This window comes from Alosa alosa, chromosome 6, assembly GCF_017589495.1.
Source record: "Alosa alosa isolate M-15738 ecotype Scorff River chromosome 6, AALO_Geno_1.1, whole genome shotgun sequence".
Lineage (NCBI taxonomy): Eukaryota > Metazoa > Chordata > Actinopteri > Clupeiformes > Clupeidae > Alosa > Alosa alosa.
The window spans coordinates 30662748-30686003 of NC_063194.1; the positions used below are offsets into that span (position 1 = coordinate 30662748).

Here is a 23256-nt window from a genome sequence, read left to right on the forward strand (position 1 = left end):
TGTTGTCAGTTATTTTGTGAAGCATTTTGTCATACACACACACAATCATTCTCAGTCTTTTTTCTGAGATGCTGCTTCTGCTTCAGACAACAGCCTCTCGTAGCGACTTTTGAAAAATCCCACCTGAAAGAAAAAATGTCTTTCACTTTAGGTGCCCTTTTGTACCTAAATAAACTAATAATTATGCGTTTGGTAGAATGTGTTTCTTGTGTACATACGCATTGTACATATATGCATTTCAAGACAGACGAATAAGGAATGGCTGTTTGAGTGACAGTGTGACGTGTACTGATTATGTCCTACCTTGATAAGAACCCCCGTTATGATAACCAATAGAAACAGGCCACCAAAGGCTCCACCAATAATCACCTTAGTTAGGTCTGGCCCCTCATAGACCTCCACAAGGGTCTCAATCTACAGGGACACAAACACACTATTACCACCACTATTCCCTGATGGTCAGAGCTATTTGTTTGGGCTTTTCATCTGAAAATGCAAGAGTTAGTGATACCATGATGGTTACATTAGGGTATACAATGTCCAGAAATATCTACTGTAGGAATAGAACCAAAGACTATATGCATCAATTCCCTCTGGTCTTCAAGTTGGACATTTGACAGATTTGTCTTATCAGGAGAAAATTTAGTGTTTGTTTTCTCTGACTTGATAGTGATATGTTGGCGAGTCCAGGGTTACCTTGGTGACAGGCGCGAGGCGCGAGGAGTCCGAGGAGTAGAAGATGTACTTCCTGTCATCGTACTCCAGTGTGGCCGAACTGACCAGGTGAAACATTGCAGAACGCAGTCCAGTCTGGGAGGATTGGAGAGAGGCGAGGAGAGAGAGAGGAGATAGAGGAGTGGAGAGAGAGAGAGGAGAGGAGAAAGTGAGGAGAGAGGAGTGGAGAGAGAGAGAGGAGAGGAGAAAGAGAGGAGGAGAGAGAGGAGTAGAATGAGAGAGGAGAGAGAGAGGAGAAAGAGGAGTGGAGTGAGAGAGGAGTGGAGAGAGGATTAGAGAGAGTGGAGAGAGGATTAGAAAGAGGAGTGAGGAGAGAAGAGAGGAGAGAGAGAGAGGATTGGAAAGAGAAGTGGAGAGATTGGAGTGATTTGCAAAGCACTGCTCCTTGGGGTTTGAAGAAGTAACACCGGAGCTTTTCAGCAATGCGATGTGAACATAGTACCAAGTCTGTATACGCTTACAAAACGCTTATGTTGTAACTATACAAATCACAGCATGTAAATAGGAAAATGTTGGAGTTTCTTTTGTCACTATTGGGAGGTGTATGCAATTACAACCAGCCATTTTGACAAACCTGTGCTAAGCTAGGCTAGCAGCGGGTGCGTCAGACCGAGTAACTACACGCACAGAGATGAGAAGGGTATCGACTTATCTAACTCTGGGAAATCTTGCATATTGTACCTTCAAACAAAGATGTTGAATATAATACAGCAGTTTCAGCAAAATATATACTTAGCAGTACCTGCTCAATCCATCCTGAGCTCACGTTTCCTGAGACTGTGTAAAATTGGCGGTCACCTCTCAACATGAAAGAGGTGCATCTGAACTCCAGACACACGGCAACAGAACAGTCCTGATGGAGAGACAAGGCAACAACAGTCTTATATTATGTATAGTCATATTATGTATAGGTATATTATGTATAAACATATGTATAGGCATATTATGTATGGGTATATTATGTATAAACATATGTATAGGCATATTATGTATGGGTATATTATGTAGACATATTATGTATAGGCATATTATGTATAGGTATATTATGTATAGACATATTATGTATAGGTATATTATGTATAGGCATATTATGTATTAGTATATTATGTAGGCATATTATGTATAGGCATATTATGTATAGGTATATTATGTATAGGCATATTGTGTAGGTGTATAGGCATATTATGTTAGTCTGTCTAAGCTACTCTGATGTGATGAGCAGTTGGCCTTTCAATCAAACTGCTTCAGCAATATGGCACGATTGAGTTGAGAGTGGGTTTGGTAAAGATATACCCACCCCTGTGAGTGGGCCTTAGGCACGATTGAGAGTGGGGTTGGTAAAGATATGCCAACTTAAAAAAAGCTTAACTCGAGTCGCGATTCAAAGGCCGCTGTTCACCAGCAGCAGCATCCATCTTCTTTGTTTTCAAGTAGAAAGGAATTCACGCGGAACCGTAGCAACTCTGTCGTCATTATGTTAAGTCTGCCCACCGACTCTATACACGATTTGATTGGCTTAATCGAAGTTTGATTTTTCCAGCAAAAGCATCTAGATTTCTAGGCTAGTTGGAATGATTACTAGAGGTGAAAGTGGGGATGACCTTTGGTATCCCCACTCTAGAATATCTCGCGTCCAATCAAAAATTAATAAATAGTTTTGTTGTAGAATTTGAGAGAACGTTTTGACGGTCTGTTCATTACCACAATAGGTTCTTTGTTCTTCAGCAGGGTCTCTTTAAAATTGGTTATGTTTGGTTCCAGCTCACCCTCCCTGGTGCATCCTGTGATCTAATGTGAAATAGAAACAATAACGAAGCCAGTTTTATGAAGACATGGACCGACTATTCATAGACATACCTAAACCTTTAATAGATATCATAGATAGACCATTTACAGGCATCGATAAATCACTTATACACATGAATAGACCATTTGCAATCATTAGCTCAGGGAGTTGAGACCAGTGTGAGGACATAGGTCAACAGCTTCATTGAGCTTAATGGAGACTATTTACCACTTTTAAAATATTCATATTCATATTTAAATATTGACATCATTATCCAATCCTGTGTGGAGGATATAGGGTGATTTATCAGAAAAAACGCAGTGTATAGTATTCATAACTATGTTTTAATTCATCAAGACGGACTAAAAACTTCAGTCGTGTCTTGGTTGGTTATCTGGTGGCAATAAAGAAACACTCACGTTAAGGCTGTCCACATCGGTCCAGATATCTTTATCTTGGAGTCTTACTGGAACATGAATTACAACAGTAAGATTGAGTCCTCTAATGCTGTTTGTTACCTGGGACAGAGAGAGAGAGAGAGAGAGAGAGAGAGTGTGTGAGTGAGTGAATGAGTGAGTGAGTGAGCGAGCGAGCATGCGTGAGAGTGAGAGAGATTGGACCAGAGGTCAACTATCTGATATAATATATTACATTACCTAGGTTGGTGAAAGTTAAACATACCACGTAATGCCATAGAATCACATTATAATTTGACGTAATTACTATATTTATCTGCCTGGAAGCCAGCCGAACTTAGCCCCACCCACAACATTTGAGGTTGAAGTTCGACCAATCAAATTGTCTGGGCGGGCTTTGTACGATGATGGAGAGATTAGCAATAGTGCCTCGTCTATCACGTCATCTGAATGCGCTTCGGTTGATTTTGTTTGCAACTAAAACGCTGTTGCTAAAAGCCCCTGTATTGGTTAAAACACGCCCTATAGTCACATCCCAATGGAGCAGTATCAGACTCAAATTCTGTCTAGAATTGAGTATGCGGACATCAGGCTAGTATTTATCTAATCTTCAAGGTAAAAAATGTGAAACATTTAAATCTGACGTGTTTTGGAGATCAGACACTTTGGCCAGGGTTGGGGTTGTATCAGGTTGATGTTTAAGCCCTACCTCCAAATCCTGCCTCACTTCCTTCCCCATGCTATTGTTACCAGCAGTGAAGTTGATGTAGTTGGTTGTGTTTTCAAATCTAAGACAATCACAGCAAACAGAGCTAGGGTGAGAACCAGGTGACTGTGTGAATTGTATCTGTGTTAAGCAGAGATGCAGATTGTAATTGACAAATTACAATAGTAAAAGTATAGCGCCAACCTTCTGATGAGGGCGTAAATGCTGTACTTGACTGCGATGTCTTTGCTCTGGATTGGTTCACTGTCGTTAGAGTGCATATCATTTCCACTGAAAGAGACCAGATCTTTTCAGATGTAGTAGGTAAATGCCATCATGATCATAACAGCTTATAACTACTAAATAAAATAAGTCTAATTCACCTTGACACCTGGGCGTCAATGGTAAGGGTTTCATCAAAGTCACTGCTGCCATCGATTCCATACACAACAACAAACATAGCCTGTAACACCAAAATAATTTGTGATTCATTGTGTGTGTGTGTGTGTGTGTGTGTGTGTGTGTGTGTGTGTAGGAGGAGTTGTTTCCCCAAACCTTGTCTCCAGCCCGTAAGATGGGTCTGTTGATGCTGCAGTCCGCCTTTCCCAGGGTGACTCCATCTGTACTGTCTAGAGAAGTGCACTTCACCCTGCCCTGCAGCAGCAGACACAGATAGGAGGTCAGTAGTAAAAACAGGTGTTACAGATAGTCTACAGTCTACAGATAGTCTACTACAGTTGCCGTTACGGACGTGACAGTTTTGCGTGGTATTGCCCCCGTATCGTTATATAAAGCTCTGTTCTCGCTGTCTAGCTTTCTACTCTTTGAGCAATCGATGATTTGAAAATAACTTACTTATCGTTAACTTAGATATCCATCTGATTGTTTCTCGTCCCGTCTCCTCTCCTCGCTCGTTTCAGGCTATCAGTCTCTTCCCCATAGTAGGCTACTTTACTCACTGACTCGACTTTATCAGAATTCACAGATTTCACTGGCTGAGTAGCAGCAAGCGAAATGATGGTTCCTGAAGCTCCTGAAGTAAATGCTGTTATCCTAACCAACAAAACATTTAGTGCAGCTTTGAAATCTTATGTGAACATCTAAATTAGGTTATTATGGTCCGGGTCCGGATAGGATCACGTCAGGGTCCGGACTCGGACCGCGGTCCGCCATTTGGTGACCCCTGGTTTACAGTCTACAGATAGTCTACTACAGATAGTCTACAGTTAGTCTACTACAGATAGTGTACAGATACTACAGTATACTACAGATAGTCTACTACAGATAGTCTACAGATAGTCTACTACAGATAGTCTATAGATAGTCTACTACAGATAGTCTACAGGCAGACATGTTTTGTCCCATGTCTTAGACAGAGGCTAGAGTCAGATGGTAGATATTTTAATGGTTAAAACCGACAGATAGTTCAACAGGAAAACTCTATTTTCCCTGCTTTTCCCCCACTGTAGGTCCTCACCTGGCTCTTGATGAAGGTCCTGTAGGAGAGACCAGGAGGGTAGGAGAGAAACATGTGAGTGCCGTAGGAGTTCTCTCCTCTATTCTCCACACTCACCATCACACTCATCTCCTGTGCAATGCCCACCTCGATGAGGGATCTGGCGATGTCAGGACAAAACAAGACATTTGGATGAAACCGCTCACATAATAAGAATTACAGCCTTACATCATAAACAGAGAGTTAAAGGGATTCCGGTGAGCTTTCACATAGATATCCATTCCTCAAGATCAAAGAGTACTGTCAGTACGAAAAAAAACAGAAAACAATCAGTTTTACAGTTTTACGATACTCCGTTTTTAGCTCGAGTTACTGCAGCCAACAGCTAAAGCAACGAGGCAGCTACAGTGCTACACTCTGGGGGCATGACATGGGGGTTCATGAACATGCCCCTAGAGTGTAGTGCTATAGCTGCCTAGCTGCTTTAGCTTTTGGCTGCAGCAGCTCAAGCTAGGTAAAACTGATTGTTTTCATTTTGGAAATGGAAATCTATGTGAAAAATCGCCAGTATTCCCCTTTAAGGCCTCAATGATGGAGGACCTGGCGATGGCAGAGGGGACAGAACTAAAGATCCTTTGAGGTGTGATGTCAGCTCAGTTAATACAAAACATAATCTGTGATTAAAGCATGTTCAGACTGTAAGGCTTACCCAGAGAAGTTGAAGTTGAGATGGATGTTATCTACACACACACTGTCCTGTCCACAGTCGATTTCAAAGTTTAACTACAGAATATAAAATAGAATCTGGTTTTAAATCTAGTCATAAAAACATGCATTTCTCCTCGAACGTGAGCACTCTAAATGTCTAAAGGGTTGAATTGGTGTGAGTAATTTGAAGCAGTCTTTTAAAGTTTGGTCTATTCTACTGCTCAAGTCAGTGTTATGGAAGAGGTTGGGGATCCAGATACAGTACTCATATATACCTGTTTGAGGACACTGGGATTGCAATCGCAAATATGGGCGAAAAATTTGGTGGTTGGAACTACTGGTCTAGAGTAGTCGCTGTTGCGTCGTTCATAGATATTTTGCAATTGTCAATGTTTAAATTGCATTTGTTTGACTAGATTACTTATCCTTACGTTTTAAACGACGTAATTGCAATGATATTCAGACACAACAACATCCACTCATTCATGCCTGCACGTGAGCAGTGAACATTTTCTTCCATTGATTATAAATTGGTTGTGCATTGTCAATAATTTCTATGTATGATGTAGCTCTGTCAATGCTATGCACAATGGTAAATGTGCAAGAATAATTGTTACTATCAATTTATAGTCTGATGTCATTAACACTGCAGTGTTTAAATTACGGAACGACCATTAAACAACAACGCTTTTTAGAAACAGGTATTACAATGTCATTGTTTGTTCAAAGTTCAAACGTTGTGTCATGCCATGGTGGTTTACTGTAGCAACCACGCAGGCAGCTAACTTTCGTGGAACCAGACCCCAGAATGAGAGACAGCCTTTTGCCAGTAACCAAAGTGAAACCAAAGATTGTTAAGGCAGAGCAAGATATTTCATCAGGAGCCACTTCCGGGAACCCGGATCGCACGAGGGGGGGTCAAAATCCCCCTTTATGCAGAGCAGAGGCAGCGACTGCTCCATTGAAGTCTATGGGCATAGCTCAGAATTTCACCACATATGTTAAGGTCTTGGTTCTATAGAGTTAGGAATGTGAATTTCGGGCACATTTTCATGATCCTCAAACCCTTCTGAACATTTCAGGTACATTTTTAGCATTTTTGAGCAATCCAGTCTGGAGAAAATCAACCTTATATCAGGTGTGTGCCGGTTATTTCTGCTGCTGCTGTTGGCCGGTTGCAACTTACGCCACAATACGTCATCGACACGCCTCTTTATGCAGACAGGATTCGATCCCCATTTCGCGCCCATAGACATGAACTACGACGAAGTATCTTGCTCCGCCTTAACAATCTTTGGTGAAACCACAATCCAGCATCTGCACTCTGAACATTCAAAATTAAATCTCTTCTGTTTGTGCATTAAAAATCGCAAAATCCTTTCTACATAATGTAAAATATGAATCATGGGTTGTAAGCGGTCTTCATGAACATATCCTGGCCCATTGCAGAGACTCGTACCTGGTGAGAGAGAGAGAGTTCACCGGCGACAAAGATGTAGAATTTAAGTATTTTTATTATTAAGGTGCCAACATAAGGACTAACGTTTTAGACACACGTCCATGACACACGTCGAAACGTTAGTCCTTATGTTGGCACCTTAATAATAAAAAATACTTAAATTCTACATCTTTGTCGCTCCGGTGAACTCTCTCTCTCTTACTGAATTCGGTCCTCTCCCGTCGATGCGCTAGATGTGACCCGCAGTAGCGCGGAGGTACAATTGTTTTCTACTCGTACCTGGTGGTCTGTGGTGTTGCGAGAGCTGCTGGACAGCTTTGGTGTCAGCTGGTCTGCAGACGGGATAGGAAGCCCCTGGAAGGAGAAGGCCACCTGGACTTCCACAGGATTCACAACATCCTCTGGGGAGCACTGGGAGAAAACAAAGGATCACTGTGGGTGAGTGTATACATACTGTACATAGGCAACCAGATGAAATATGTGTTTGATGCAGGAGGTACCCCAAAGCTATGCAATGCAACTTCCCATAGGTAGTTAGCTTCAATTAACACCCGGATCTCCTTATATGGGCAAAGATGACAGCTTTAGTTCCTTTTTGTTACCAAACTTCAGAGGTCTATGGATCGCACCGATTCGCACGATTACTCACTGTAGCACGGTTTGTTTATTAGTCTGGTTAGAACAATTTACACTGGTCAAAACAATTCACACTGGTCCTAAAAGTAAAGTATGACCACTTGAAGCAATAAAGGTGACCCCAATGCATATCATATGGAAGCCATTCAACTAACTTCCTAATGTGGACCGAGATATAATTTTTCTAAAAAAACGAGCTATGTAGATCCCATCAACTCTGATAAGCTGTAGGAACACAACCAGTACAAGGTGATGAGATTACTGTCTCTCCCTATTGAGTCATGTTTGACTCTGATGACTGATAACAAAATCATGTAGTGGAAACAGGAAACAACCAAACAAAAAAACATCACATAGAGGAGAGACACATCACATGCTGAAAGTGCTATTCTTTTTTCCTCTTTTTGCAGATCATACATTTGCAGTCACATATCCTGGCCTGCATTTCCACCTTGACAATGGTTTCGAGCGTACCTGCACATGGAGGTTTTACAGCGTAGACCTTTACCTGCACATAGAAGGTTTAGAGCTTTACCTGCACATAGAAGGTTTAGACCTTTACCTGCACATAGAAGGTTTAGAGCTTTACCTGCACATAGAAGGTTTAGAGTGTAGAGCTTTACCTGCACATAGAAGGTATGCAGGAAGCACTTCTCCCCAAGCATCATAGTCGTCTCACGATCTCTCTCCCGCTCCTCATCTGTGAAGTTCGCCCGATATTTTTGCCGAAGATAGTCCAATGTCACTGTGTAATTGAGTTCAGCTTGCAGATCTATACAGATCAAGGATTGGTATTTTCATCACTCTCAGGAGGGGATCACCAGAGCACACAGATGTTTGAGTTGCTTCTTTTTTTTTAGAACAGCGCGGCAAATGACTAACGTTTCGATGTAGGTTGCATATTCATTAGAGTCTATAGGACACTGGTCCCCAACAAAAAGGTACAATTATTATCATCCAAAAATACTCCCTAATATGTTTTTAGTCCGGATTTCCCTTTTAAGCCATTGAACATCCAAACATCCCAATCCAAGAGAATGCAAATAAAGGAATGTGTTAAGTAGGATTAAGTATAAGTATAACTGTATATACTCTTTTGATCCCGTGACGGAAATTTGGTCTCCCATTTATCCCAATCCGTGAATTAGTGAAACACACTCAGCACACAGTGAACACACAGTGAGGTGAAGCACACACACTAATCCCGGCGCAGTGAGCTGCCTGCAACAACAGCGGCGCTCGGGGAGCAGTGAGGGGTTAGGTGCCTTGCTCAAGGGCACTTCAGCTGCGCCTACTGGTCGGGGTTCGAACCGGCAACCCTCTGGTTAAAAGTCCGAAGCACTAACCAGTAGGCCACGGCTGCCCCCCAAGGGTTAAGGTTAAGAAGCTTTTATTTGTTTGTTCGTTGTTATGTGTAAGTTTGCTTGTCTTACTGTTCATTTATGTGATGTAGCAATTTGTTTATTAATAAAGTCATTGTCAAAAATATGCTGAATACGGTTTGATGCAAAAGCTGTAGCATTTTGGCTAAATTATTAATCCTTTCAACCAGTCAACTGTGCAATATATGACTGTCACATTTCTCGTATCCAATAGAAAACGGCGTTTTCACAAAGTTAAATGTAATCACAGGGAACAGCGAAGCCTACTTTAGAGTTTGGTTTCTACTGGAGTACTTCCAGGGTAATGTTAAACAGCACCAAAGCTTACCTGTAAAGGTGCCTTTGGTGATTTTGGTTATGTTAATACATACAGACGCGTTGATCTGTTGGGAGTTAGAGCAGTCGTAGATGGACACAGGAATTTTGGTAGGGCTAAAAGTCATTCTTGTGTGTACAGATACAATGGGACTGGACCTATGAGTCAGAAAACATTGCTCCAATCACAATCTTATTATACGGCAAAACCACAAAATGTATGGATGTAAGAACTACAGTCATGTTTCTGTAATGCTTTGTGGTTTTGTATTGTTTGATGACATAAGAGAAACAAATGCACTGACCAGGTTTGAGCTATGTAGCCTGCCCTATTTGTCATTTGCACCAATTGAGCTATGTAAGAAGTATAATTGATATGTGTTCAGTTGTTTGCCAATTAACGACATGGCAGAAATTTCCCTTGTCTTAATTCATGTGTAGGCTAATACTGAAAAAATGTAGGCATGTCAGAATTACAGTTATACCGCTTACATAATGTAGCCTGTAGTGCTTTTTCATGGTTTGATGACAGGATAGAGACTTAAGGAAAATTATGTAGACTAACAACAGAATTTTAAAATCCTAATGATCAGCCTACTTATTTGTATGTCCCGCAGCTGACATGGAACATTATTAACCGGTTCGGAAACTTTTTTGTTCTAACCAGTTCAGGAACATCAATTTTAGGGTTGAACCGAAAACCGGAAACGTTAAAATACTGTTTCTGTTCGGAACGAACCAATTGGGGGAAAAATCTGATTTAAAGCCCTGGTGTGCATACATGTGGGTGTTGTGTTTTAATATTATGAGAACCTGAGCAGCAGAACCGCTCCTTTGGACCCGACTGCGATGTCAGGCAGTCCGTCTCCACTCTGGTCCAAAGCAGACTGGGCCACGGTCAGCCCAAAGAACCGCAGTCCGGACTGCACCGACGAACCCGCAATCCTCTATAATGGAGAATAAAGACAGTTCAACAGAAACACCGTTAACCACCTTTGTCTGTTTTTAAGGAAACCAGCCGGATGTAAAGTCTTTTGGATATCACTTTTTATGAAGGTCATCGCTATGACTTATGCATACAGTTACAATATAATGTGATCATAAGTCATTATAATAATTATTGTATTCATTTACAAACAGGCATGAGACTCTATGGTAATATTCATAATGCATTATGACCTGTAGCTTTAATGTATTGTAAGTAATGGTTATATATTCAAAAATCTTACATAATTTTGAATAATGCATTATACCACTGATCCTGCCTACTTATAACTACATTACACTACTATAAGATGTTGTAAGATATATTGATCTATCTCTATCTCTATCTCTCTCTCTCTCTCTCTCTCTCTCTCTCTCTCTCACCTGTGAGTAGGTGGGGTTGACTCCTCCTCTCCTCCCACTAAAGGTGAACTCTCTCTCTCTCTCTCCTCTCTCTCTCTCACCTGTGAGTAGGTGGGGTTGATTCCTCCTCTCCTCCCACTAAAGGTGAACTCTCTCTCTCTCTCTCTCTCTCACCTGTGAGTATGTGGGGTTGATTCCTCCTCTCCTCCCACTAAAGGTGAACTCTCTCTCTCTCTCTCTCTCTCTCTCACCTGTGAGTAGGTGGGGTTGATTCCTCCTCTCCTCCCGTTGAAGATGTACACGCTGCCCTGTCCGTTATCCTCCAGAGGAGCTCCCACGGCCACGTCCCTGATACCGTCCCCGTTCAGGTCAGCCAGGCTGGCCAGAGACGAGCCGAACCTCCCCCTCTGACCCTCCATCCCCAGCAGGGACACGCCGGTGTCTTGCACGCTGGTGTATTGAAAGTAGAAGGAGTAGCGGTAGAAGTAGAAGTACTAGGGAAAGACAGGCTTAAATAAAGATTGGAGCTCCAGTACTCCACCATAGTGGAAATCTAAGTTCAATTCAGGATAATGTGCGTGCAGACAACCATTTCATCATGTACTCTTAAAGTTCCCCCCAAAGTGTGTGTGTGTGTGTGTGTGTGTGTGTGTGTGTGTGTGTGTGTGTGTGATATTCATTTTTTGTGATGGAAATAAAAGTGGATCACATTAATTTTCATTAAAGTGAGAAAAGCTTCACTAGGACTCTGACAGCCAATACTCTGACTCAATTTTATTAACAATTCAGCTCAAAGACCTGTGTCCCATTGCCTGCTACATATCACCTGATAATATGATATGCTGTAGACAAACACTTTTCCCTCTCTCTCTCCCTCTGTGTGCATGGGGGCAGATGCCAGAATCAGATCAGTGTTGGAGTCTCCGTCCAAATCCACCACACACACCTCTGCTCCAAAGTATGCCCCGATCTGAGACTGAGAGAGAGAGAGATGGATATGTCTATGTCAAAAGAGTAGTATACATCGCACACTGGAGGGTATATTTTGCTGACTTTATTAGGCGTGAACAACGCGTTTCGCAAGTTGCTTCATCAGGTTCACGTTCACGTTCAGTTCACGTTCACGTTCCAGTGTGCAATGTATTCATCAGATTCTCGAACGTGAACCTGATGAAGCAACTTGCGAAACGCGTTGTTCACGCCAAATAAAGTCAGCAAAATATACCCTCCAGCTCCAGTGTGTGATGTATACTACTCTTTTGACTTTTCCACACTGCACACCATCAGCACCTGGAGCAAGATGGGCTGTGCACAGGGATTTTGACCTTTGATGGATATGTCTATGTTTGCCATACACTGTAACCCAAGTACTCTGTATGTAACACTTATGTTCTGCTTGGGCAATGCAAACAAATATATGTAATGCCACTTCAGCTCACTTGAATTTAATTGAATTTTTATTGAGAGAGAGAGGATATATACAAAGAGAGAGAGAGATACAGAGAGAGAGAGAATGTTTGTGAGACACTGACGGTGAAGTTGGGGAAGGGTTCTGAGACCATAAAAAAAGGATTAGTTAATCACCATAACCTTCAGAATGAGACAACTTACCTGTGTGAAACTCCTCAGTAGTGTGTTTCCAGGACGGAAGACCATGACAAGGCCTTTGTGGTCATACCTGGGGGCTCCCATTACTATGTAGCTCTGTCGGTAACCATTTGCTACAGCCATGGAGTAGCCTGATCGTCAGTGCAGAGAGAGAGAAGATAGATGCTAGCATTCATTATAACATAAGAGAGATAAGATAGATGCTAGCATTCATTATAACATAAGAGAGATAAGATAGATGCTAGCATTCATTATGACATACTGTAAGAGAGATAAGATAGATAGATAGATGTTTAGCATTCCTGCTACCTGGTGTGCTGTACCATAAGAGATAAGATAGATGTTTAGACCTACTGCTACCTGGTGTGCTGTACCATAAGAGATAAGATAGATGTTTAGTATTCCTGCTACCTGGTGTGCTGTACCATAGGCCTACTAAGAATGAGTTCTAATGTATGATGGGGTAATAAGCCTCACAAACCTGTACACTAACTTCTGACAAGACTATATTTTAGCAGTTTCGGTTAACGGACGGACTCTCACCAACATAACTGTCAGGAGTGACCTGATCAACCCTCCTAAAGCTTGGCCTCATGCTGGATAGAGGGATGTCCTGATAACCCCCTCTCCACTCATTTGCCCCAACCACACTCACTAGAAACCTCTCCTGCAAGAGAGAAAACCATAAAAGCTCCTTTTCATTAACATCAACACAGAAAGTCCCAGTCAGACCTTGCAATTGTGATCCACTGAAAGACGGTCTAAACATGCCATTATATCTGGACCTGAGCATTTCAGCATCTACCAGTCATAAAGGTAGGCTATATGGTCATGTGAATTGTATTATCACTAATAGCTAATAATTATGCAGAATTGTCCTATTATTAGTATTATACAATACAATACAATACAAGTCTATTTTTTAAAAAGAGGATCAGCCATTTTGTAACTCAGACCTATACAAACTAGATGTACCGCAGAGCGGTACAAAATATGACCGCCGCCCAGTCCAGCACATTTTTTACACACGCTGAAAGGCATATGATTCTAACTGTCTCACCAAATTGCATTATGCACACTCAATTCTCACTGGTATCTGCTAGACAACAAGTACCAAAACATGATTAGTTCATAGATTTCACATGTAAAATACATTTTATACAACCCCACCCCCATCTTGCCTGTTCATAATTCTGAGAAATTCTTGAATTGTGTGCATGTGTGCGCGTACATGTTTATGTTTGTGTGTGTGTGGGTGGGTGTGTGTATGTGTGTGTGTGTGTGTGTGTATGTGTGTGTGTGTGTGTGTGTGTGTGTGTGTGTGTATGCGTGCATGTGCTTGTGTGTGTGCCTGCGTGTGTGTCTGTGTGTGTGCATGTGCATGCATGCGTAAATATGTCTACTGTGTGAGTATGTGTCATACGTATGATTACTGTGAATGTATGTGTGTGCGTGTGTATCTGTTTATGCACATGTGTGCATATGGAATGGGTTAACATGACCCCTGGAGGCAAACATACGCAAAAAATTGGTCATCTTAGGCCCTACGGTTCTCAAGATATTCACAGAAAACTCTGTTGGTGTATGGTCACTAAATGTACACATAAATTATTTAATTGTATGCCCCCCCATGAACGAAAGTTCACAAAACTTGGCATGCATTCGGAGGGTGTCATAATGATCCTACACTTTCAATTTCGTGCAGTTTTGACCATGTCAGCCAGAGATATTGTGATACACCTAATTTTTTTATTTTTAATTTTTAACTAGGTGGCGCTATACATGAAATAAGTGGTAATGGGATGGGTTGACATGGCCCCTTAAGACCAACATACCAAAAAAAGGTGGTCCTCCTAGGCCCTACGGTTCTCGAGATATTCACAGAAAACTGTCTCCGGCCACCTACTGTACAGGCCAGTTGGTGTACAGTAACATAAATTAATTGTGTGGCCCCCCATGAACGGAATTCCACAAAACTTGGCGTGCATTCAGATGGTGTCATAATGATCCTACACTTCCAATTTCGTGCAGTTTTGACTATGTTAGGTCACAGATACCTGCGATTACAACACCTAATTTTTACTTTTTTGTTTTTAACTAGGTGGCGCTATACATGAAATGAGTTCTTATGGAATGGGTTGACATGGCCCCTTAAGATCAACATACAAAAAAAAGGTAGTCCTCCTAAACCCTACGGTTCTTGAGATATTCACAGAAAACTGTGTCTGCCCTACCCTCCTTTCGGGGGGTCCAGTCCAGCGGGGGGGCTACAGATCAAAACGAAAAACGATGGTTCCATGCTACCCTTGTGGGGCTACATGCCCACCAAGTTTTGTGTACCCTGGTCTTTCAGTGTTCGGGAATCTTTGACAGAAATTTGGCCATGTGAAAAAAAAAAAAAAAAAAAAAAAAAAACTGACTAAACCTATCGCTGTGCGATCGCTTCGCTGCGAGGCGGTCATAATAATACAGCATACAATGTGGGCATGTTGGATCAGGGGTAGCATGGCACAGGTTCAATGTGGGCATGTTGGATCAGGGGTAGCATAGCACAGGTTCAATGGGTTGCATGGCACAGGTTCAATTCTCAAATCCACCATTGTGAGTGCATGTCGCTTTAGATAAAGGTGTCTGGTAAACATCAGTCATCTTAACCTTTACAGTATAAATTAAATAATTATGAGAACATACATATGGCCTTGACAAAAGAGCTGCGCTGAATCCATTCTGGGCAAATTCCATCGTTGTGGCATCACCACCAGTGTTTTGGGTTCCTGAAGATAAAGAGATCTTAGAGATCTGTGTCACAACCTGCTATTACATATGACTTGACCACCAGGGTGTGCTGCAGTATCTCTGACAAAAAAGCCAGACATAAAGTCAAAATAATGATATGCCAATTGAAATGCATTCCACTCAGATACTGTAGATAGGTGGCTACCAGGCCCCAGGTTGCTTTAAGTCCGGATCTTTCCTTTAACCTGTCAGCTCCTAGTTTTTGACCAAAACTCCATCATCCCTCTGGGTTAAGATGTTTCATTTTCTGATTATAAACTGGATAGCACATTCTGATGAATCCCAAATGTACCTATACCTTCTATGGCAATGATGCTCTTCTCCAGTTTGCTGCTGATTTTGTTGAGTGCCTCAAAGCTGTCCACTTTAAACATGTGATCTGGTACGGGTGAGGATGCAATGCTCCTGAGCTCATTGAGTGCCCACTGATTGTTAAAGGCATTGCCAACCTGTCACATAAGGAGGATAATTAGCATCTCTCATTAGTGACACTCTCTGGGGAGACGTAGCACAACACACCCAGACAAGTCCTATATTTGATTTTGAGAATTTATATTAAAAAGGTTCCTTAAAATCAACTGTTAACCACCAGGACCATCAACACTAGGGATTTATCATACTGGTGAAGATGGGTGTCTGTGCTGTGCTTAAAGGTGCTATGTGCCCCCCTTCAATTTAAAACATCCAAAATGACCTAGAAATAACAGCTAGTGCTGTCCAGATATCCACTGAAGTTAGCATTTAGCATGGAAAACAACTAGCGCTGGGCCGACTCTCTTGTAATACCACATTGTATATAATTGTAAATACAATACAAGTGAATTGCAATAGCACCGTGTGGCTGCGTTCAAGACAACTCGGTCAAGTATGTCACTGTACAGCACTTCATACCCCAATGGCATATCTAATTATGTTTTTTCCATCAGCCAGAGCTGTGACACTGGGGTAGTCTGAAGAATCCCATGACTGTCCATCTGTGATGACAATGAGAATCCTGTTGGCATTTGGTCTCGCTCCAGCAGAGGAATCAAATACATTGTTTCTGTAAAAATAGGTATAGATTTGTGATATATACTTTATATGATCATATACTATTAAATGCTCTTCATAATCATCAGACATAGTTACTGGATTTGACACTTATGACTGAGCAAGAAAATCCCAGTGCTAGTAACCCTTTTCTTGTGCTGGAGGATAACGGAGCGGTTAAAACAGATAAAGGTCTCAGGTGAGACTACACTTAGTCTTCATTTAAGACATACACAACTGTCCGGATGGCTCCTGCAGTTCTTGTGCCTCCTCCAGTCTGATAGATTCTGTCCAGCTGATATTCCCATCTTGTTCTCTCAAACTGATTGAATTTCACATGGATGTTAGTGTAGCTGGCGTATTGTACAAAGGCAAACTGCAAATAAATAAATACACAAATACATAACTAAATACCCCTGGTACCATTAAAGACTAAAGATAATGAACCAACATTAAGATAATATTGGGTCAGGACTCACTAAGGTGTATGGCTTCAGGAGTCTTCTGATGAGATTTTTCACAAATGTTTTCATGGCACTGAACTGGTAAAATGCCACACTCCCAGACCCATCCAGCAGAAAAACGATATCAGTATCTTTACAAGCTGTTGGCACACAACAGAACAAAAAGGCTGGGCGTAAGGCCAATCTACAGTACCTGTATAGAAACCACATTTTAAAAACACAACTGATTTTCACAACTGAACTTTGTATAAATGTATTGAAACCTATCACTTACAGTATGTAAATTGAAGATTTTAGATATAGGCTTCTTGCTACCTGGTGTAACCCACGTCCAGTGAATTGTGCTAAGCTAGGCTAACAGTGTCAGACTGCATTATTGCACACACAGTGAACAGAAGGGTAGTTGACTTTGGGGTAGCAAATAAGCTAAATTCCCCAAAAGTTGGTCTGTTCCTATAAGGGTGCCTACTACTCTATTAAGTTGGAAGATCGTCTGTTTGTGTAGGCTACCTTCAAGAGAGGCTGGCACAGGTCCTTCTTGAAGTCCAGAGTGAAGTGGATCAATGCTGAAACACATCCCACCATAGAGAGTGACTCCTTCACACTCTTTTGGGATGGTTGGGCCACAAACCTGAAGGGTAACACTTTTTAATGACTGAAGCATGTCGCCATTACAATATGCTCCTATGTTACACAGTGTAGCAATAGCCATAGTTATTAAAATGCTACAGCCAATAAAATGTGCCTTTACACTTCTTTATAGGGACATAGTGAAGTGTACAGGTCTGTGTGTGGATGGAAAATAGGTGACAAATGAATAAGTAAAAAAAAATAAGAGACAAGGAAATAGGCCTGCCTACCATGGTCTTTGTGGATGTTTCAGTCTTGCTCATTGAAAGGCCAAGGGACATATTGACTCCATGTGGGGGAACTGTTAGAAAATAAGAACAGTCAATGGAACAATCAGAAGAAAAATCAGAGAGAGAATGAAAAACAAAATAGGACCTTTACCATAGCCCATTGTATGTACAAAATAAAAACTATCAGCAGATATCAGAGCAACAGCTTATTAAATGAAGTCAAGGTAAGGACTAAAGACCAAAAATAGGTTTAATGTATCAAATATGAAACCTACATGTAGACTGCATGCATAGACATAAATAAGAGACTACATGTCACTAAAAATGAGTACGACTGAAGAAACTCTCATGAGTGGACATACTGAGTAGTGAGCATATATCCACATCTATATTTTCTACAACTCTTACCATTTATTTGTAGTGGTGAACAGGAGCTGTCTGAGACCTGGCATTGGTAAACCCGTCCTCTCCTATCCACACCGTGCTGCTCTAGAGGGGCACTCACCAACAGACTGTGAACAAAGCAAATGTATTTATATTGCACATTCAATGTGCTTTACATAGCCAAAAGCAAACGGTATAGTACATAAAAGCATACAAGGGGGGAAAAAGTTTAAAAAGTAAAGTATAGATGAAATGCAAGCGAGAGACATAAAAGAAACAAAGTAGAAAAAGAGAGGTTATGAAAAGTGAACGCAATGTTCAAACTATTTACCAAATGAGACAATTAGCCATGATTGTACTGATGTACAAGTGATGCATTAAATGAGTTTGTAGAGAACTTCCCCATATCCATACCGTGGGCTACCACAAACACACACACACACACGCACACGCACACACACACACACACACACACACACACACACACACACACACACACACACACATACCTTGAGTCACTGTGCTGAATCACTCTGTAGCCAAAGCCTTCAGCAGCATGCTTCAGTTGTATGTTTCTCCAAGGCATAGACTCAATGTTATAAGCCATCACCATTGGATGTCCTGAAAAGGAAACACATTAAGTGTAGTAAAAAAAAACATACAGATAAGAAAAATAAAAGTTAATTATTTTTGGAATTAGTTTTAGAAGTGTAATGTTTTCGTATGTAGCCTGTACGGACATCTATCATCTGGTGTAGCTAGGTCTGTGGATTGTAGTGGAAGCTAATTGTTGCAGCAGGCGCTATGCGAACGGAATGCTTCAGTCACGTGCCCTGTGTAGCCTAGCCTACTTATAAGCTATAAATAAAGCTAATATAAAATTAGGGTCAAATGTATTTGCTCCAGAGAAAGTTTTTGATCTGTTTTATATTGAGTATGGAAGAGCGCAATCAGAGAGGAATAGTGGTCCGAGTCAGACCCTGTGAGTAGCCTAGCCTAAGCCCTGATATTCACCCACCATGCATAGGGCCCTCTTTTTGACTCACAAAGTCACTGAGTATCATACAACTGTGTCAGCTAAAAATGGAGGGGAGAAGCTTTGTTCAAGCAAGACCTTTCAGTGGCATATTCTATTGTTCCTGTTAGTTGGCCCCATTTGTTATGTTCATGATTGTTTATGTAAACACTTCCTCCTTATTCTTCCGTTCATAGTCTACTGATTCCCCTCATTGTTTTGTTATGTCAGGTTCTTCATTTTTTGCTGGTTTCCTTCCCTCTAGGTCCTTGTCACTGTGTTGGCACGCGCCTTCCCTAAATGATCTAACAGTATTTATTTATATTTCTGTTGCAGTGACATTGTGTAATGTATACCTAGTCATAATATCCCTTGTGTTATACCCTCAAATCTTACCGACGTGCTTTATCCTTGGGGTCAATTTGACCCCAGCTAAATAAACCCTCAGAAAATGATTATAATTCATATTGTTACCCAGTTTTTTGTGACAGGTACTTAACAAGAGTGTAATAACTATCATCAAAAGCCCTACAAAACAATCCCACTCCCCCACACCCCTTTATGAACCGTGGAACCCTGGCTGGCAATATTACCCATCCAGTGTCAGCAGCCCAAAGGCTTCACCTTTTGACTTATACAGTCCTGCCAAAATTACTTATGTAATATGTACTTGTATATGTAATAATGATAATAACAATATGTTCTCATACTATTACAATAATAATATCCATAATGTGTCAAATATTCATGCATCTTATGTTTCATACAGCTGGGGTCAAACTGACTCCAAGGAACACGAATGTACTGTAAAATATTTGTACAGGACATTGAAAACATATTATTGTACAAATGTCATGCTTACTCTGTTGAACCCTTCAATTGAGGAAAGTCATGAAATATGAAGCAAAAAAAAAAAGTGAACCATATATTTTATGATGTTAAACGTTGCTTGGGGTCAAATTGACCCCAAGGATAACAGGAGGGTTAAGTCAGTATTTACATTGCATAGTCATTCATTTAGCAGACTTTAATCCAAAGTGACTTATTATGTCAATTATATTACAAGAGCCATTCTCCCCAGAGCAACTCGGGGTTAAGTGCCTTGCTCAAGGGCACAACGTAGAAAGCCGAGAATTGAGCCCACTACTGTATGCTAGCCCAGCTCCTTAGCCACTACCCTATCAATGCCCAATTCTGCCCCATAAATTCTACGCCAGTGATTATAAACTGTGCTACTGTATGTTTTTTTCCCCTTTTTTTCTTAGTTTACTTTGGTCAACTGTTGTTGTTTTTAAAGGGCTTCATAATAAACCTAAACCTAACCTTATCCACCAGGTGAGATACAGTAAAACAGTTCAACATCTATATATTGCACATACTGTATATTGCAGCAATATAGTGCTTTATCCAAAACCCCTAGGCGCCCCCATTTTGGTACATTGATGCATGTAATATATATCCCTGCATTACGCATGGAAAAGATATAAACACAGTGATAAAACACAAAAACCTACCACCAATGCTGTCTCATATTTCCCTATAGGGTAGTACACCCTGCCAGAAATCACTGATCACTGAGATTTCCCTTCACCCCAGGCACACTTTTTGTATCATTGCTTAATTTTCATTTGATCACTTGATGCTACAGTATACTACTATGGAGATATTTGTAATTTGCATCATCATTCAGTTAAATAACATGTTATCATAGCGTCACATCATAGCGACACGTCATCAGAAGTGTATGCATCATTACTGTCCTTTAATGTAACTGTTCTAGTGGCACTTACCTGCAAGAATGAACAGTGCTGTAAAGACAGCAGCCATATTTTGTATCAAGTTCAGCATTCAGAAGTGTTCAGTGAGTGATGTAAGTGATGTGATGTGATGTGATGTGATACATGATGGGTATGTTTATATATTGGAGGGTGAAGAGGGAGGAGAGCAGGGGGTGGGGGTCGGGGCGATATGCTTTATTATAACTATTCACATGGTATTAATAAATGTGTCAGGATTCTGCACTGACTGATTGACTTTGTGCCACCCTGGTGGCCATTTTGTGCATTGCCCTGTGTCTGTCTGCATTTGCTGTTTCCACTTGTGCTCTGTGTTTACCTGTCTGTCATCTGTCTTTGTCCCCGCCTATCTCCATATATGTTCTGCACTTCCAGTCTCATTAGTTTCCCTCCATTTCTGCTCACACTTGTTCCCCGTTATTGTCTTGTTAGTCTGGTCCAGTCCTCTTTGTTTCTGTTTTTGTTTTGAAGTCTTGCGCTTGGGTCCTATCCTGCCGTACCCTGACAAAATGGTTTGTTAGGTATTTACTATTATTAGATAACATTTGTAAATTACTATAGTAGTTTATAAGTCCCTTGCATATAAATAACGAAAAGAATGCACACCCTCCGAGGTGCTGGCAAGGGAAAATAAACTAATAAAAACTTGGTCACCGCACACTCGATCTCTTTTTCTGTTTATTTTATCCTTTAATAGTTGTTCAATATCATGGGTTACACGCATGCAGTAAGTATCAATTGATGCATTTCGATTTGCTGGTGTTTGCTGCTGTCGATTTGCTGGAGTTGAACTTTTGGGTCTCACACCTATGGACTCTAAGGCTGACAGGCTGAAACGCTGGGATAAAAATAAAAGGAGTGTGCTGTGACCAAGTTTTTCTTATACTGTGTCACTATAAGTCACAAACATATTGTAAATGTGTAGTTAACCATTTATAAGGTATTACTAAATGGTTAGTTAAGTCTTCACGATCATTAGATAACATTAATGAAATACTTACAAGTCACAAAAAACATATTGCATGCATAACATGTTTATTAACAATAATATAGATGGCAAAATCATAATAAAGATCATAATAAATGGTGTATGAGAAAGTAACTAGCATATGTATTACATGTTTCTTATCGGTTTGTAAGTCGTTTTGCAGACCCCAATCTGAAGCGAGTACTATTTATACTTCACTTTGGTTTTCAGGCCTGGGCCCAGTTTCCCGAAAGCATCTTAAGCCTAAGAGCGTCGTAAAGTCCCTCTTACGAACGTCTTAAGATTTGCTGACTGTTTCCCGAAACCATCGTAGCTTAAGAGCGTCGTGAAAACACTCGTAGATCTACGAGTGCTCCAGAGTTCTCGTTACCGGCTTAGAGCGTCTTAACAGTAGGCTACTTCTCACTGAGGTCACCAACAGGACATACAGAGGAATTACAACTTAGAATACATAATCCAATTTACGTTCCCATTCTTTATTGTGTTTACCTGTGATGAATTAGATTTTAGCGTGCAAAATAGCATAGCCTACATTTAATGGTCATAATAATGTGATGAAAAGCGGACAAAAATGCCATTATCTTTGCTAAGTGAGGGATATATTTTATTAGGCCTATGAGGTAAAAGCAAATAAGGGAACATGTGGTTTAGTCTGTAGGCCTACAGCATCAAAATCTAAGCCTACACATTTTCTCACTTTCTTACTCGACTTCTTTCTTATCTTCAAACGTGTTCTTAAGTGTCATAGCTAAAAATTATTGCATGGTGCAACAATTTAATCTTAAATAATTATAAGTATAAGTATATATACTTTTTTAATCCCGTGAGAGAAATTTGGTCTCTGCATTTAACCCAATCGGTGAATTAGTGAAACACAAACAGCACACAGTGAACACACAGTGAGGTGAAGCACACACTAATCCCGGCGCAGTGAGCTGGACTGAACCTGCAACCCTCCGGTTACAAGTCCAGAGTGCTAACCAGTGGGCCACGGCTGCCCCTCAGAGTCTAATTACAATTATTTATGTCTGTGTGTGGTATATAACCTACTTGGGATGCTTACATGCAGATGTCAAAGTGTTTCTATTTTCGTGTTGATGTGAATTAATGTGTCTGAAGTTTAAACGGTAGGTTTATAGCTGTGACGTGCAGTCACCTGACATCACCATCAAATCAGAGGATATTTCAGAACTATTAACGTGGACAGCTCCCCTTAAGAGCATCTTAAGAGCAGTGCATGCATTAACGCTACGAGCATGTTCGGGAAACAGTCGGAAAAAACAAACGAACGATCGTAAGATGAATCGTAGAAACCCCTCTTAAGGGGTTCATGGGATTTGAACCAAGGACTTTAGCTTGAAAGGTTAGCA

The 23256-nt window shown here is 40.9% G+C and overlaps 1 protein-coding gene across 1 annotated transcript; it reads right to left on the reverse strand.

The window, feature by feature from the left end:
- Positions 1-22: 22 nt before the first annotated feature.
- On the reverse strand, positions 23-20957 carry LOC125295917 (integrin alpha-M-like). The gene is made up of 30 exons (XM_048245504.1): positions 20893-20957; positions 18597-18708; positions 18112-18215; positions 17704-17774; positions 17354-17474; positions 16859-16983; positions 16613-16755; positions 16242-16392; positions 15649-15799; positions 15246-15328; positions 13098-13221; positions 12558-12685; positions 11745-11922; positions 11198-11388; positions 10413-10546; positions 9613-9758; positions 8526-8674; positions 7546-7677; positions 5809-5882; positions 5121-5259; positions 4199-4297; positions 4027-4106; positions 3848-3934; positions 3647-3725; positions 2941-3039; positions 2437-2523; positions 1478-1588; positions 697-810; positions 304-414; positions 23-123 (listed from the first exon to the last, which is right to left on the reverse strand). The coding sequence occupies exons 1-30, from the start codon at positions 20927-20929 to the stop codon at positions 52-54; spliced, it is 3432 nt and encodes a 1143-aa protein (XP_048101461.1). The 5' UTR covers positions 20930-20957; the 3' UTR covers positions 23-51.
- Between the last annotated feature and the right edge of the window lie 2299 nt (positions 20958-23256).